Source organism: Homarus americanus, unplaced genomic scaffold, assembly GCF_018991925.1.
Source record: "Homarus americanus isolate GMGI-L3 unplaced genomic scaffold, GMGI_Hamer_2.0 scaffold53139, whole genome shotgun sequence".
NCBI lineage: Eukaryota > Metazoa > Arthropoda > Malacostraca > Decapoda > Nephropidae > Homarus > Homarus americanus.
The window spans coordinates 357,964-372,500 of NW_024748921.1; the positions used below are offsets into that span (position 1 = coordinate 357,964).

Sequence of the window (14,537 nt, forward strand, 5' to 3'; positions counted from 1 at the left end):
TTCAACGTTCCTTAAGTCTACAAGGCCATAATTCAACTTGAGAACTCCAACATGACATGGAACACATTCTTGGAAACTTCCACAGGGAGAAAACCCTGAAAGATCCTACTTTTTTTGAAAACCATTACTGGAAGAGTGTTACCTAAAAGGAACAAATTAATACTCTGAAAGAAGGAAAAGAGAAACTAAAAGTTACCGTGTAAAGTTCTTAGGGCTGAAAACCAAAATCCTATTACACTGTCTTGTCTGAGGAGCAGAAACCCAATTAAAGATGTGATGCTTCTCTCCATACAAACAGGTCATACTAAGGTGCCTCCAAGGTACTGCACTGCCAAAGACATCTGCCTCCTGTTCCTCCACCATTTTAATTAAATTTGTTACTTGTGAGGGAAAGGAACAATCTTGTCTCTGAACTCTTGAATTCATAATCACTAATTACAGGAGGAGAGAAGACTAGCTTCCCTAACATTCTCCCACACTGTCTGTGAGAAATCTCCCTCTTTGAAAGTTCTCTATGAAACAAACACACCTTCTCAGGCACAGACTGTTAATCTCAACACTGAAATTCTTGACTTGGGCTTTAGAAAAAAAAGTTAATTACAGTACTGTACTGTATTCATTGAGTATCTCTGAATCACATGCATTTCATATTTGTTACAATACTGAACCTTGGGTTGTTTCACACTTGGTTTTGTTTAGGATTCTTCCTGTAGGGCATCATACAGTACAATACTGCCTCTTTACAGATGTGGAGAAAGTACCCCAAGTTGTCAATATTTCAACACTTAGTGAGCTGAGGTTGACAACAGCTCAAGGTACACCCTGGCTGAATGTATAACACTGTTACAGCTGATGCACAGAATCTTAAAGATGTTGTCTGATGATGTTACACAGCTCTTTACAGTAACCTATTTCAACATAAATACTTACAGCCCATCTTAATTTATAACACTTCTATATTTCAGTAATTTTCTTTCTAGCAAGCACTACCAACACTATCATAGGTTTTATTTCACTTATCACATATTTTCCTTATTTTTTCTTCTAACTCTTAGAAGTCCGCTCTAGATGTAATGGAGACTGACACCAAGAACACCACAATACCTCCTCCTACTCACTGTCATTCACTTTCTCTCACTACCTAACCAAATGTGTTCTACTATGGTGTTCCTCCACAACAGTACAGTACAGTATTTCTATCTGTTCTTTTGATACACTAACTTACACCACACCTTCCCCACCTCCATCACTTGTCACACTCAAAAGCTCCTTAAACTTATCCCACCAAAGTTAGGTTAAAATTTCTAGAAAATAATTCGTGTGGTCCTTTTCTCACACTTTCAAGCTTTTTTCCCACAATACTACAGTACAGCGTAGCCAGAAGTGAGAGAGAAGCAACATGGATGAACCAGATTAAAAATTTTTTTAATACAGTACAGTATATTAAAATTCCTCAAATTAATATTGTTTTTTGTTAGAGTTGGATGACTGGCTGCCTGACTCCCTCATCAATATTCTGCATTACCATCAACAATGCTCCAAGCCTATAATCATTGTATACATATGATGAGCTTTGGATTGAGAAGCTTTTCCATGTTTTAATACTTTCTAAAATTGTATTGTACATCACTAACACTGTCTAAACTATATTCACTCATGTCAAAGGTGTCTGAGGAATTTTACACTGAGCTTTAACACTTTCTCGGGCAGTGATGCTGACTATAGCTGCATTGTGTTTACATCCAGTCATTGACTCCATCATCAAGTCTGCCATAATGTGATTAATACAGGTGCTAGACACAGATGGAATAATGAAAAGATATATGGTCACTAATATTAAACTTCTCTTTCACGAATTAACATATAAGATCATAATCATACAGGGGATCCCCGGGTTACGAACGAGTTCTATTTCTGAGGACGTTCTTAAGTCGGAACACATACCCTATGTGCACTATATCATAGCCTAAGTCCTTTTATACATCTCAAATCACTTAATTTAAGAGAAAAGAAGAAATTGAATGACAAAATACAGTAAAGGAAAGTAAAAATTTAAGTTTAACTAATTGAAACCTTGGGCTGGCTGATCTTCCACCCGTGTCACTAACAATCTTTCCATTTCTATTAACAATCCAATTCTTTGTTTTGTTATCACAGTTGAGTGCATTGGTGTAGAGCCTTTTACATGGTCAAGAATTTTGTTTGTCTTTCAAAATTGTTCCGATCATTGACAGACTGAAGCCCATCGCTTTACCGGTGACTGAGGGTGTTTCACCTCTTCCAGAACATTTAATTGCATCAACTTTCACTTCCATTGTAATTGTTTTCCTTTTCTTGGATGCATTACTACCACATGCATCAGGTTTGCATTTGGGAACTGCTCCGCCTTGCCGCTATGCCACGCAAACTAGTTCTTGTACATTAATACTATGAACTAGTTGTACCTATGTCGGATTCTTAAAATAATTGACCTTATGGGACCTCGTTCGTATCGGCGGGTGTTCGTAAGTTGGGGACCCCCTGTATTGGAAGGAACTGAACCAACTCTCTTTTAACATTAAATTAACTTATTTAATTACTTTTTGCAAATTAATTACACTCCATTTTTTTCAAGCTATCTTATAACGTATTCAAGGTAGGACAATGTATTCCTTTGGCAATTTAGTTTCTGTAATAGCGACAATTGTGCCTGAACCTTCACTGGATAATTTACACTCCTTTCTGTTTTTAAATCTCCTGTTGAGGAAAATATATAATATATAAGGTAATATAAAAAGTATTCTGATCATCCACATTGATGTTAATGTGTAGTTAATTACAGCCAATCTTTTTCTGTTTTACATAAACAATCCAAACTAATGTGGTTATAAATTATTAGAAAAATTAAGCATTAATACCTCACAATATGACCATCTCTGTATGTGTATCAATTTCTCTTAGGGGGACACATCATTCCTTCAGATTAATTTAGCGGTCTGTTTCAGGTTTTAATGATTTTTTAAATATGCACACTATTGTTATTAATTCTTTCTTGCCTACCTCATTATCTCCCTGTTTCTTATACAGCCTGTATATACTGTGACTATTTTGCTGATAGTGCCTTCTCTTTTTCATATACTGATAACCCCTTTCTTATTTACCGATAGCCCCCTTCTATTTCTCATCTGCTTCAAGAAATCTCTCTCTCTCTCTCTTTTCATTCTCTGATTGTACAAACAACTGGAAACTGCTTCAATTCTGGTGTCATATAAATCATTAATTTTCATTTCTTACATGCCCATTAAGTGCAGTACAGGACAACCAGAATGAAGACCAACACAACCTCTGCCTCATTCAATAAAATTTTAGTTTTTCTAGATGTCTCAGAAGCTACATTCTACATTGGTCTACCGGTCCATAAACTCTTCCCAACATATATATCTGGTTTACCAATGTCACTTCAAACATCACCTCCACACCACTCCCACAAACTAGCCACTACCCACGGCAATAGTTAAAGATTCAATTCATGCTCCAATACATCTTAGTGTTTAATGGGGATAAAACAATATTTTTTTAAGCTGTGTTATGATTACTATAGACTGAAGTATTTGGAAAAGGACTGTCAAAGTTTTATTCTTGAATTAAATAGATTCATCAATTCCCATATGAGGAAGGATCATCATCATCATCATCATCAATGTTTTACAACCATTCTCTAAGACTTGTTCCACTCATCATAAAATAAAGTCAAATCTCCTGTGTGACTGAGTATCATACTAACAAATCATAAATCTATTTGAGATAGTTACAGTATTCATTTCAATCACTTCATATGGATTTAAAAACCATTTCTCATAGTATGGAAAGTAATATAAATTTGGATTTTGAGCAGATCATTGAGGTTCATCATCAATACAACTGAATTATCAGCTGTAACTAATTCATTACTAATTGGATTTGGTCAATCTTAATAGAATTTCTTTTAGGTTTCATCAGCAGTGTCTCTAAATTCAACTGTAAACAGCCAGAGTCAGATGACTTGTATATTACAGTGTTGCTGTCTGAGCTACACATTCTTTATATCAAAGCAAAACTCATCTTGTAATTCATATTCACATCTCATCAGAACCCCTGAGACAACAGCTCCATAATACAGTACAGGGTTACTCAGGTCTATAAACTTTTTAAATGGAAATAAGATATGGTAATAAGTTCCTTTTTACAACAATCCAAAACTTGTCTAGAAATGAATGTACTTTGGTGATCAGTATGATGGCCAGCACAAGGTCTATAACATGAACAACTTGTAATATATTTATCAGGGTACTCAGGAGGTTAATGAAGGGACTCAAGAAATCATTTAAGTTTACAGTGGCTGGTATGTGGGATGGTTATCATCAATATTATTATTAACTTGGAGTATAACTGTGAGTCATATATGAAGAGCTAGAGGTACAATGTTGAGATCTTCCTGAGATGGCATAAGTCTGAACAAGTTATTTAATACAGGTGTCTTGATCATTATCTTTGTAATATAATAAGCTCTGTCAAATGTCACAGGGTATGAATGCATATTCAAGTTGCACCAATACATTGGCAATGTAGTTTGAGCAAAGAAACATAAACAAATTATAGTAATGAACATGATATATTAATAATAATGACAACCCTTGCTGGGCTTTTTGTGGAACACTGTATTAAGGAATAGTGAAATGACCTATTTTCGCCTGTACATTTATTATCACAGAATATACATTCACTACACTGATATGACAAACACTGGAAGTCCATAATAAACATTTACTATGAGCTAAAGATCAAAGATAATATCTACTATATTACAAGGCAATACAACCCAACTAAATCACAATCTCTTAAAATGAATCTGAGATCACGTTCATCTTCAGTAAAATACTTCTCTTCAAAACTTATCATTTAATTTTAAATGCTATGTCTGGAATGTTTAACTGATGAACAGTCTTAAGTAAGCAATGTCTGGGGGTTAATATCACTAAATCTATGTTAATATATATATATATATATATATTTATAGCTCTAAGTCTCCAGCCGCCCCATCATCACCCTGCCAAATCTTAAGAACAGGTAGCATTTTCTGATACTGTATTATCTTTATATTTTATGTATTAGTGTGAATTTCCATAACGTGAATAATGTGACTACAGAGAGCAGCTGTAGGTGGTACAGCAACAATCATGAAGTATTACAACTAGCATGAGATTCAGGCTTCAAGTATGTTTACACATTTGATCAACTTGATTTGGAAAAGAATGGAAAACCGTTGCAAGATAAGTGTAATGATGCAACAGTTTAAACATTCTCGTCACCTCAAAATAATCAAATATTTCACACATCTTTCATGTTATAATTAACAAGAGGCAGCACAGTACAACTAGTGTCTATGTGAATGGTTCCTTACCTCACGATTTATTAATATTTTGTGAAAACTCTGGATTGAGACGGAAAATGAAGATAAGCTTCACATCACGAAAAAAATAGATCTATCGAGGGAATCCCACGTACCACTTTAAATAGGCCGTGGCACGTGAGGGTCTGTGGTGATTTATTTTCAAGTATACATTTATCTGACAATTATTGAAGGATTACCTGAGTCATGACTTCTGCTTGTGTCTATTAAGGTTGTGTAAGCTTTGTACTGAGGATGTGAAATTCACAATGAGCTGAGCATTTACGGAACAGAGCCGCATCATCCAACACAAGACAGTTCCATGCTATAGGTCGTGTCCTTGTGACTAACTTTTGGCACTCCAGGACCTGCTACATAAACCTATTTGTGTGCAAAAAAAAATATCAAAATGTTTCCTTGCAACTTTCCATCAAACTTCTCTAAAACAGACAAAGCCATTTAGTTTGTTGATGGTATGACCGGGAGCAGGTCGTTCGTTGCACAGCAATCTCATATAACATGAAGCTTAACCTTATCAATAGTCAGTGTTCCTTAGAGAAAACTTATAACATTCTCTTTTTGATAATGAACATATGGAATGTAATATGACAAGTATAAGTTATGTACTACAATGCTCCGTGTACATGAGTAGTCCCTCACATAACCAGGAAACTAGAGAGATAAAAAAAAACTTAAGAGATTAATAACAAGAACCTAAGTCATTAATCTCTTGTTCAGATTATGCCATCTCAAAACACAACCACTCCATCCAGATTCAATGGTGTAGTGACTCAATGTTTATACAAGTCTAGAGTAACTTAACACACACATACACTATCTGTAAATTGATGGGGATGAACACACAGTTGTGGTCCTAACCCCTCACTCATCTCTTTCTCAACTGATCATTACACTGCATCATTTTCTTGCCAAAGCTTGATACCCACACAAGCTACAACACTGTTGCAATGAATACAATGATAATTCAGGACTGTACTGTATACTGTAATGTTGTGAAGTACTTTTTTTTACAAAACTGAGATTTTATTTCTCCTTAATATGAGGATTTGTCCTTGTAACACTATACTTAACTCTTTCCATTTAGTTTTCATTAATCACATTTCAAAAATAATAAATACCTAAGTACTATACGCTCCAGAACTAAAGTCATCAACAGCCGCACGGAACTTACACTAGTGACCTCTCGCAATGAGAAAAATATAAATAAAATTATGATACGATTTAACTAAAATATGAAGTTATTAAGCTTAAAAAATAAGAATAAATAAAATACTATTGTACTTTAAAAATCACATGCGATTAAGTACAGTACCCCTATTGTACTTAAAAATTTTCCTCGTTGCCAGAGGTCACTGTAGTGTAGATTCCGTGCGGCTGTCCTTAACTTTAATCCTAGAGTGTACATAAAAGGGAAGGACATGTAACTCTTATGTTTTTTCTTCATATTATTCTGTCTTCTTCAAGTACACTAACTGCAGGACTCACAACTGATATAACTCAGCAAGGAACCACTAACCTCTTGGATGTGTTCCTTCACTGCATCATTCCCACATCACTTGACTGTAAATTTATAAACCTTCAGACACTTGTACACACCAAAGAGGGAGTCATTGTGTGGGGGGTTACTACATCACTCTGGCTCATCTTCAACTGTACTGTTTCATAACACTCAAATACATATCTCTACATTAAAAACCTCTGCCTAACACATCTTGTTCCTTTGGCAATAACAACATGGTGAATGATGACCCCACCCTAGTAGCCATGGTTACTGTAGCAGCAAAGTTTCACATAATGGGTCTCTAAAACCTCTGCACAGGGTGTCTCATAGGTCGTGCACCGTAGGAAAAATAGGTCTTCACTTTTTTTTTCCTTTTTCAGGCAAGAGAAACACAACAAATTAACAAAGATGGTGGAGAAATTTACACTGGAAGAAAGAGTCAGTTTGATATTATGTAAGGAAAGCCAGATGCCACTAACTGATCAGTTGCATACGAATTTTATCAACAGCATCCAGGTATAAGAACCACTGAAAAACTAAACTAGATCATTACATATGAATACAAGATGACCCAGTGAGTTAAGGCATCTTGTTCACATACAATCAACACGTGTTTTGAAGTACAGTAGATGGTGAAACACTTGAAAATTTACTGTAATAATGTTTTTTTTTTTCCCTACAGTGTGCAACTTCTAAGACACCCTGTAGACAGAAATATTCCCTTAACTTATACAGTAGGAAGTATCAGGGTTCATGTGTAAAGAGTGCAAGATGATAACTGGTATCTTGGGTTACTATCCTGCTGGTGTAGGCGTATTCAAATCAAGTATGAGAGATTAATGGTTTACACTAAGTAATACCTATTTAGTGGAGTCGGGTTAAGGTTGGGGATCACTGAGTCCAGGAAATACTGTACTTCAGTAGTGAGACTCTCTTGGGCACATCAAGATGACCACCACTGATTATTATACTGTACGTTAAACTCAGGCTCTCGTGAAGGACCCTTGGCACCGCTAGTGTTAAAACCTCTAACACATAATTGCACACACGCATAAATACAGACACACACATACATACATACACATATACATATGTGTCATTTCCTAAACTATAGGACAAAACAACATGGCAACATTTCTCAGTGGAAAAAATGAATAAAATCAATCCCTCAATTACTCAGTTCAACACCTTCTAAAGTACCCACAATCTAGTAGATAAAAATACAGGTTCATTACAAAATCAATGCCCACATATTTATATTTTACAGTTCAAAATATGGATTATTCTTTTTTTCATGACAAAATATTCATCTACCACCTACACTTAGATAACTCAAATCCAGAGAGAGCAAAGTTCCAATATAAATTCCTTGATAAGTAACACCTTTAACCACAATACACTGTACAATACTAGCAGTGTTTTCAATGAAAAGCCTTTCTTATTTGATACTAGACGAATCAATGAGAACTTTCATTATTCATTGTAATGAAAATCATCACATGGTGTCATTTTCTATATTGTTTCTTCCTTATCCTCCCTCCCTTTCACCCTTGGGTTCACTGTCAAACTCCCCCCCCCCCCAACCACCAATAAGGCCATGTTAAAACTTTATATCCTATTATCCAGGCCAAATTCTGACTACCGGGTACCTTCTATCCATGACATCCAGGACTCTCTTTTAATCATTATTAAGTCAATGCCAACTACACCACATGAGATCCTTTTCACTCAAGCTTCAAATCTGTACAAGTTGTTTATATAAATCCTACTTCACCCCAAAAGTTCAACAATACCTGACTCATAGCCGACTAAATTTCCCCATTCCTCAACTACATGACACGGCTATTAAATGAATGTTTCTGTAACTGAACTAAAGATAAAATATACATCCATGGTTTGATTGATAGAGACAGACACAATGTACAGACTCTACTCAGCAAGAATTTATACCTGAATAAAACAAGTGTAATACAGGGCGTCTAAAAAAATAATTATACACAATGCCTTACGGATTCTCAAAGCAATTACGTGAGTGAATGAATGAATGACTAAATACATTCCAACACCAACACTGTCCTCACGTGCTGATGTGAAAGATCGTGCCACAAAAATCAAGGCAGATTTTTTTTAAGACACCCTGTACTGTATAGTATAACAAGATCCCAGGCAATTAAGTAGTGAGATGAGAGTAATTAGCTGTAATCTCTACCAATAATAATGTACTTGAATGTTGAATGTATACAGATTTCAAGAGAAGAAAGAATGATTCACCTCCTCTAAATAATAAATACAAATATCCTATGTTAAGCTCCAATATACCAAAATGGTGATTAACTTGACAACTATGACCTGAATAAAATGTAAAAATTCAAAGGCTGGAGTGAAAATGTATATAAATGACTTCAGCACCATCATCATCTTTCAACAAGTAATTTAAAAAGAATTATCCACAACTCTTTAACAAATCATAAAACACAGTGATAATATATTCATTATAACTTAAATGAATCCAGTAAATGCAAAGATCTTCTCCTTATCCAAGATTCATACTGTACGTAATTGTTAATGCCCAATATTGTCCTAATTCATTGTAGAATCTGTAATTTGCGAGTTTCAACCATTGGTACTACTGCCAGCTGAATACACCAAGGTTAGGTTAGGTCTCCAAGCCCTTCTACTCCGTGAAAAGTTTAAGATGTTGAAATGGTTTGCAATCATCACAGATATGGAATAAATGCAATAACAGTAGTGACTTCTGGCAATGAGGAAAATCATAAGTTAAAACTAAGATATAAATAAAATACCTGTATAAAGCTTAAGAAGTTTAAAAATCAAAATTAAAATAAAATAAAATACAATTTCAAAAATCACATGCAGTTAAGTACAGCACTCCTATTACGGTTAAAAATCTTCTCATTGCCAAGTCATTAGTGTAGGTTCCGTGCACCTGTCCACGACTTTTACCCTAGTGTACCAAGTATTGTTTCATGATTACCTGTATACTGTAAATAGTTTTGATGGATTTTCTTATATTCTGGTACAGTATTTATCTACCAGTATGTAATGATCTACCACTTTCAGTCACACAATGTCAAGGTAAAGATGTTTTTAAGAAGTGAGTAAAATCATTATTATAGAGTAGTCTCAATGTTCAAAATTAAAATGTGTTCATAACTAACTTCTATACCGTACATGCTGTATTATGTAGTAATTTAACTCTTTTTTCTAGCTAATTTAACTAAGATTTGTTATATTAGTCAGTGTCATTAGTTAACTGTAAGAATGTTTGTGATGCCATGTTTTGTGTTGTTGCTTGTAATTTAATAGTTCTTCAGGACCACCACATCAGAAGTAAGTGTATATAATAGTTTAGATGTTAGCCCCCAGTCAATGCCTATACAGTATATAGGTACAAATCATGTCTGTTACATATAAACTAAAAGTTGATTCAATATCTTTTCTGGACTGAGTTTCTAAAACCACAAAGGGTCCTTAAATTCAACTCTCTCCCTCTAAAAAGACCAGTTTAACCAAAATTTTCTCATTAACACAAATTTTTTTCATGCTAAAAGAAAAAATCAAGAGTGTAAGTCCCCAACTGAGAATAAAACAGAATTAATAGACACTCGTGCTGCCAGATATGCATGAACACTATAAATTGTCTCAAAATTAAAGGAATAATAAAGGATTTCATTTGTAAAGGTGATAACGGCCACACACACAGTACAGTACTAATACACACTCATTCATTCTGTCATCTACCTGCAGTGTGTGATTAGCATACAGCAGGGAACTCTGCCCTCTTAACCATGGTCTAGGTAATGCTAGGGTGAGGCTGCCTGGGGTCATCCACTTTACTAAAAAAATATATGTTGTACAGAAGTATTATCCTTTTGTGGAGGAATAATGCCTTGACAAATTTATAATTTCCATGGGAATTTACATCTTGTGGCCCCTCATAAATAGACATAAATACGACAAGCGAGTGATACCAGGTTTTGCTTAGTGGGAGGAGGACAATAAGTGCTACCACTGTATAAGTTGTCGCCTTATTCACCAGTGCATGTGTACACACTTCCATAACAGTCATCGAACCTTCATCATAACATAACACATCATACAGTTAGTCATCATTTTAAACACAGATAAAGGAATGTTATCTTCCCAGCTGAGCGATACTTACCCGGTGGTTGGCTGTTGGGTCACACAATGACCAGCTCTGTACAGTACAGGTTGTGATGGCTTGTGTAACTTATGTTTTGACCGTAGCATATAACTCCTACACCACAGTTGCACCCATAATTTGCAAAGCTTACAATACCAATCACAGAGAACTCTTAGGGTAGTCTATGAGCCCATAACTGTACTCTTTGTCTCCATATTAAGGATCTATACACCCACTCTGGTACGCTGCCTGAAAATCATTATTTCAACATCTTGAAAGCCTTTATTTAAAGACCTATATTACTTACCTACAATTTCTGCAACACTTAATGTGAAACCTCAACCTAGCAAACTATATGGGGGAAGGGGGTCTGTTTGATGTGAAACTTCAACATAATGGACCATATAAGGGGTGGAAGGTTTGTCCATTATAATCAAGATTTGTTAGATGTGAAACCTCGATGCAACGGATAACACGAGGGAGGGCAGTCCGATATAGAGGTTTCACTGTAGTGCACTATCAACAGGACGTGCTTAACCATTTGACTGAAAACATCATATAGGCTTTCAACAATTCAAACACCAATGGCTTAACATGCATAATATGATAAATGCTTCAGACACACTTTGACACTATGGAGTGGAGAATGTGTTTGCTAGTCTGGTGCCTTGGCTAGGACAGTGAATATGAGCAAGAGGATGAACAGTAACCTCCGGACAATGTCATCACACTCTGACCGTCCGACAACAACCACAACCGCTTGTGAATAACCACACTTCACTGTATTAAATCAACAGCACAGTGAAACCTGGACCTGATATTGACAATGGAAATTATTATGAAATGCTAAACATTTCAATTAGGCTTTTAAATCTTGCTTCATGTGTTGATTAACTTGTGCCTCATAAATGTTAGTGCAGTACTCAGTGCACTCTCTCGACCAATCCTTGACTTTTCTTTCATAGGACCTCCTGTGTTTCTGAATTTCAATAAAATCCAGGAAATTTAAAATATATACTAAGAAAAGAAAAAATTATCACTTATGAAAAATAATCCATACTATTTTAGTGGGATTTTTTTTTAAGATTAATGTTGTCAGCTATGAAGAAGTGGTTACAATATAGTAAGACTTGGACACAACACATATTAGCAAACCATGTCCTTATCTAGTGACAACAGCTAGGTACTCTTTCACCACACTGTCAGCTTTGATAGGAGTGAGTCTGTGGAAATTGGACATGAGGTGTTGTTTCAAACTCCGTCTCTGGGCAATATGTCGACCGCACAATGGACACGAACAACTCTGACGCGAAGGCGACGTGCACGTGTTACCGCTGCCGCTCTTCCCCGATACCGACGTCACCTGCGGTAGAGTTGCTGTGGGCACCAGGTGGTGATTGGTCAGCAGAGGGTTAGTGAGGTCAGAGGCAGCAAGCAGAGTAGAGGTGCAAGGGTTAGTGGCCCAGAAGTCAGCTGCATCACCTGAGTCGTGGGTGGCCAAGGGGTCATCAGATATCGTGTTGTTGTAGCACGTCGTTCCGCTGGTCACTATTCCAGACCCGAGCATGTCCCCATCATTCTCGTCGGCGGATCCACCTAATGAGCCGACGAGACTCTCCAGAGCCGACATGGTACTGCCGCCTGTAGGGGGGAGATGCGTTAGTCCACGACCACCTGTACAGCATGCCAGTGTTAGTAATTTACCCGGTCAACCCGTATAGCCACAGCCTTGCCCAATGATTAATCAAACCACAAACATATTATATAAGCATATTACTTACCTAATATAGCAAGATAAATGAAGCACTCACCAATGATTTATGGTAACCTATCTCTTTCCCAATATGACATGAGTTCTATCCACATATCTACACACTTCTGAAAAATATAACTAAAACTGTATTATACAAACTTTGTGTCTCTTATTATCAACACAGCAATAAGGTATGGGGGAAACTATGCTTCTCTAGGAGTTAACATTACTGTATGCATTACCACTATAAATCCAAAGTCCAAGACTTACTTACACATCTACTGTACAGTACTGCAGATAATGAAAGTAACTTGCTACTTTGCCTTCACTAGGATGAAGCTGCTCACTAAGCATCTCAATATAACTCTTGTACATCCTTGGGAAGAATACAGTATGTAGTAAACACTTTAAGGTCTCATGCACAGGTGTTAAGAAACAAACCTTTAAGGATCTTCAAGAAAACAAAATTCAAAAAGTTGCTCAAGTTTATTGTACTTCTGTCAACAATCCTTACAACTTACAATAAGGAAGATACAAGCAGTAAAGCTATGAGATCAACCTCCGGCAAACAGATTTTATCTCCACAAGTCTGAGGCGAGTCCGTGAATTAACGTCAGCGGCCTGACATTCATCCTTACAAAATCCACTTGTCAATGACGCAACTGGAAGAGGAAACGCTGAACATAAGGAGAGGAGAGGAGTAACAAGAGGCACTTTGGGACACTAATGGCTCGTCACTCACACAATACTATACAGTTTAGATTTTCTGCTGACTCGCTAAACAATGGTAGTTGTCTGTATGTTGTGTAGGGACTAACTCCATCCCACAGTGGACACCTTATATCTACCTGTATATGTTCAGGACAGCAAAAATATTTAGGACACAGTAATCAAATGTCATGATGAGCTATTTGTCTCTTTTTAGATCTCAATATACATTTCAGCAACTAATATTGGTGAGAGTATATCAGCTGTCACCATGAGCTATATAATACAGTATTTCCCAATTGAAAAATTATATATAAATAAATTTTAAACCATCATCATTTTGGAATTTAAAAAAAAATACGTAAAAATATTTAAAAAATCTAAGTGTCCACACATGTAACACACCAGTTCATGGATATATTAAAAACTTAATAAATGGAAGCACAAGGTGTGTTGTGTGTTTAAAACAGGGTGGTTAAGTGCATATACTTGTCATGCTGTACTGTGGCATGTGTGTGTGTGTATTATACTGCCATGAAGGTGGAGATGTATGTGTGTGTGTATGGGGGGGGGGGGTTGAATCAAGGCATCTATAATAAGAGACAGACTCATCAGTGTGGCGACAAAACTACTGTGGACAGAGAAGGTCAAGGATGAAGGTGCCTCAAGACTGTGTCAGCTTGTGAGCAATTTCCATGGAAGAATCAATAAAACAATTAAAAATTACAATAAAATAAACTTCATAAGTGAATATGGAAGGATCAGAAGAGGAGTACAGTCGAGTATCAATAAAAACAACCTCACAGTGAAGGTACCCACATCCCCCACCACACACTTTTCTAGTAAGTGTGTCACCACCTTGGCACTGTACAAGTCTTCCTACAACATCTCACATATTTTTGATCCTGTTAAAAGCAACTTGATAATACTTATGTCTTCCCTCGCTCCCTCACTTGTATATATATGAACATTGTAAAAGTGC

At 36.2% G+C, this 14,537-nt stretch overlaps 1 protein-coding gene across 6 annotated transcripts in view; it reads right to left on the minus strand.

Annotated features, from left to right (window-relative positions):
- The window catches only part of LOC121853226 (zinc finger protein 217-like), a 57,970-nt gene that overhangs the window by 8,383 nt on the left and 35,050 nt on the right, over nt 1-14,537 (minus strand). For 3 of the 6 annotated variants that reach the window (XM_042347231.1, XM_042347232.1, XM_042347230.1), the window contains exon 2: nt 12,577-12,735. In XM_042347231.1, the coding sequence (XP_042203165.1) occupies nt 12,577-12,735 (159 nt within the window). Of the gene's footprint in view, nt 1-6,944; nt 12,736-13,318; nt 13,510-14,537 lie in introns of those variants that run through there. The other 3 variants (XR_006086288.1, XR_006086287.1, XR_006086286.1) reach the window with 3 other exon arrangements.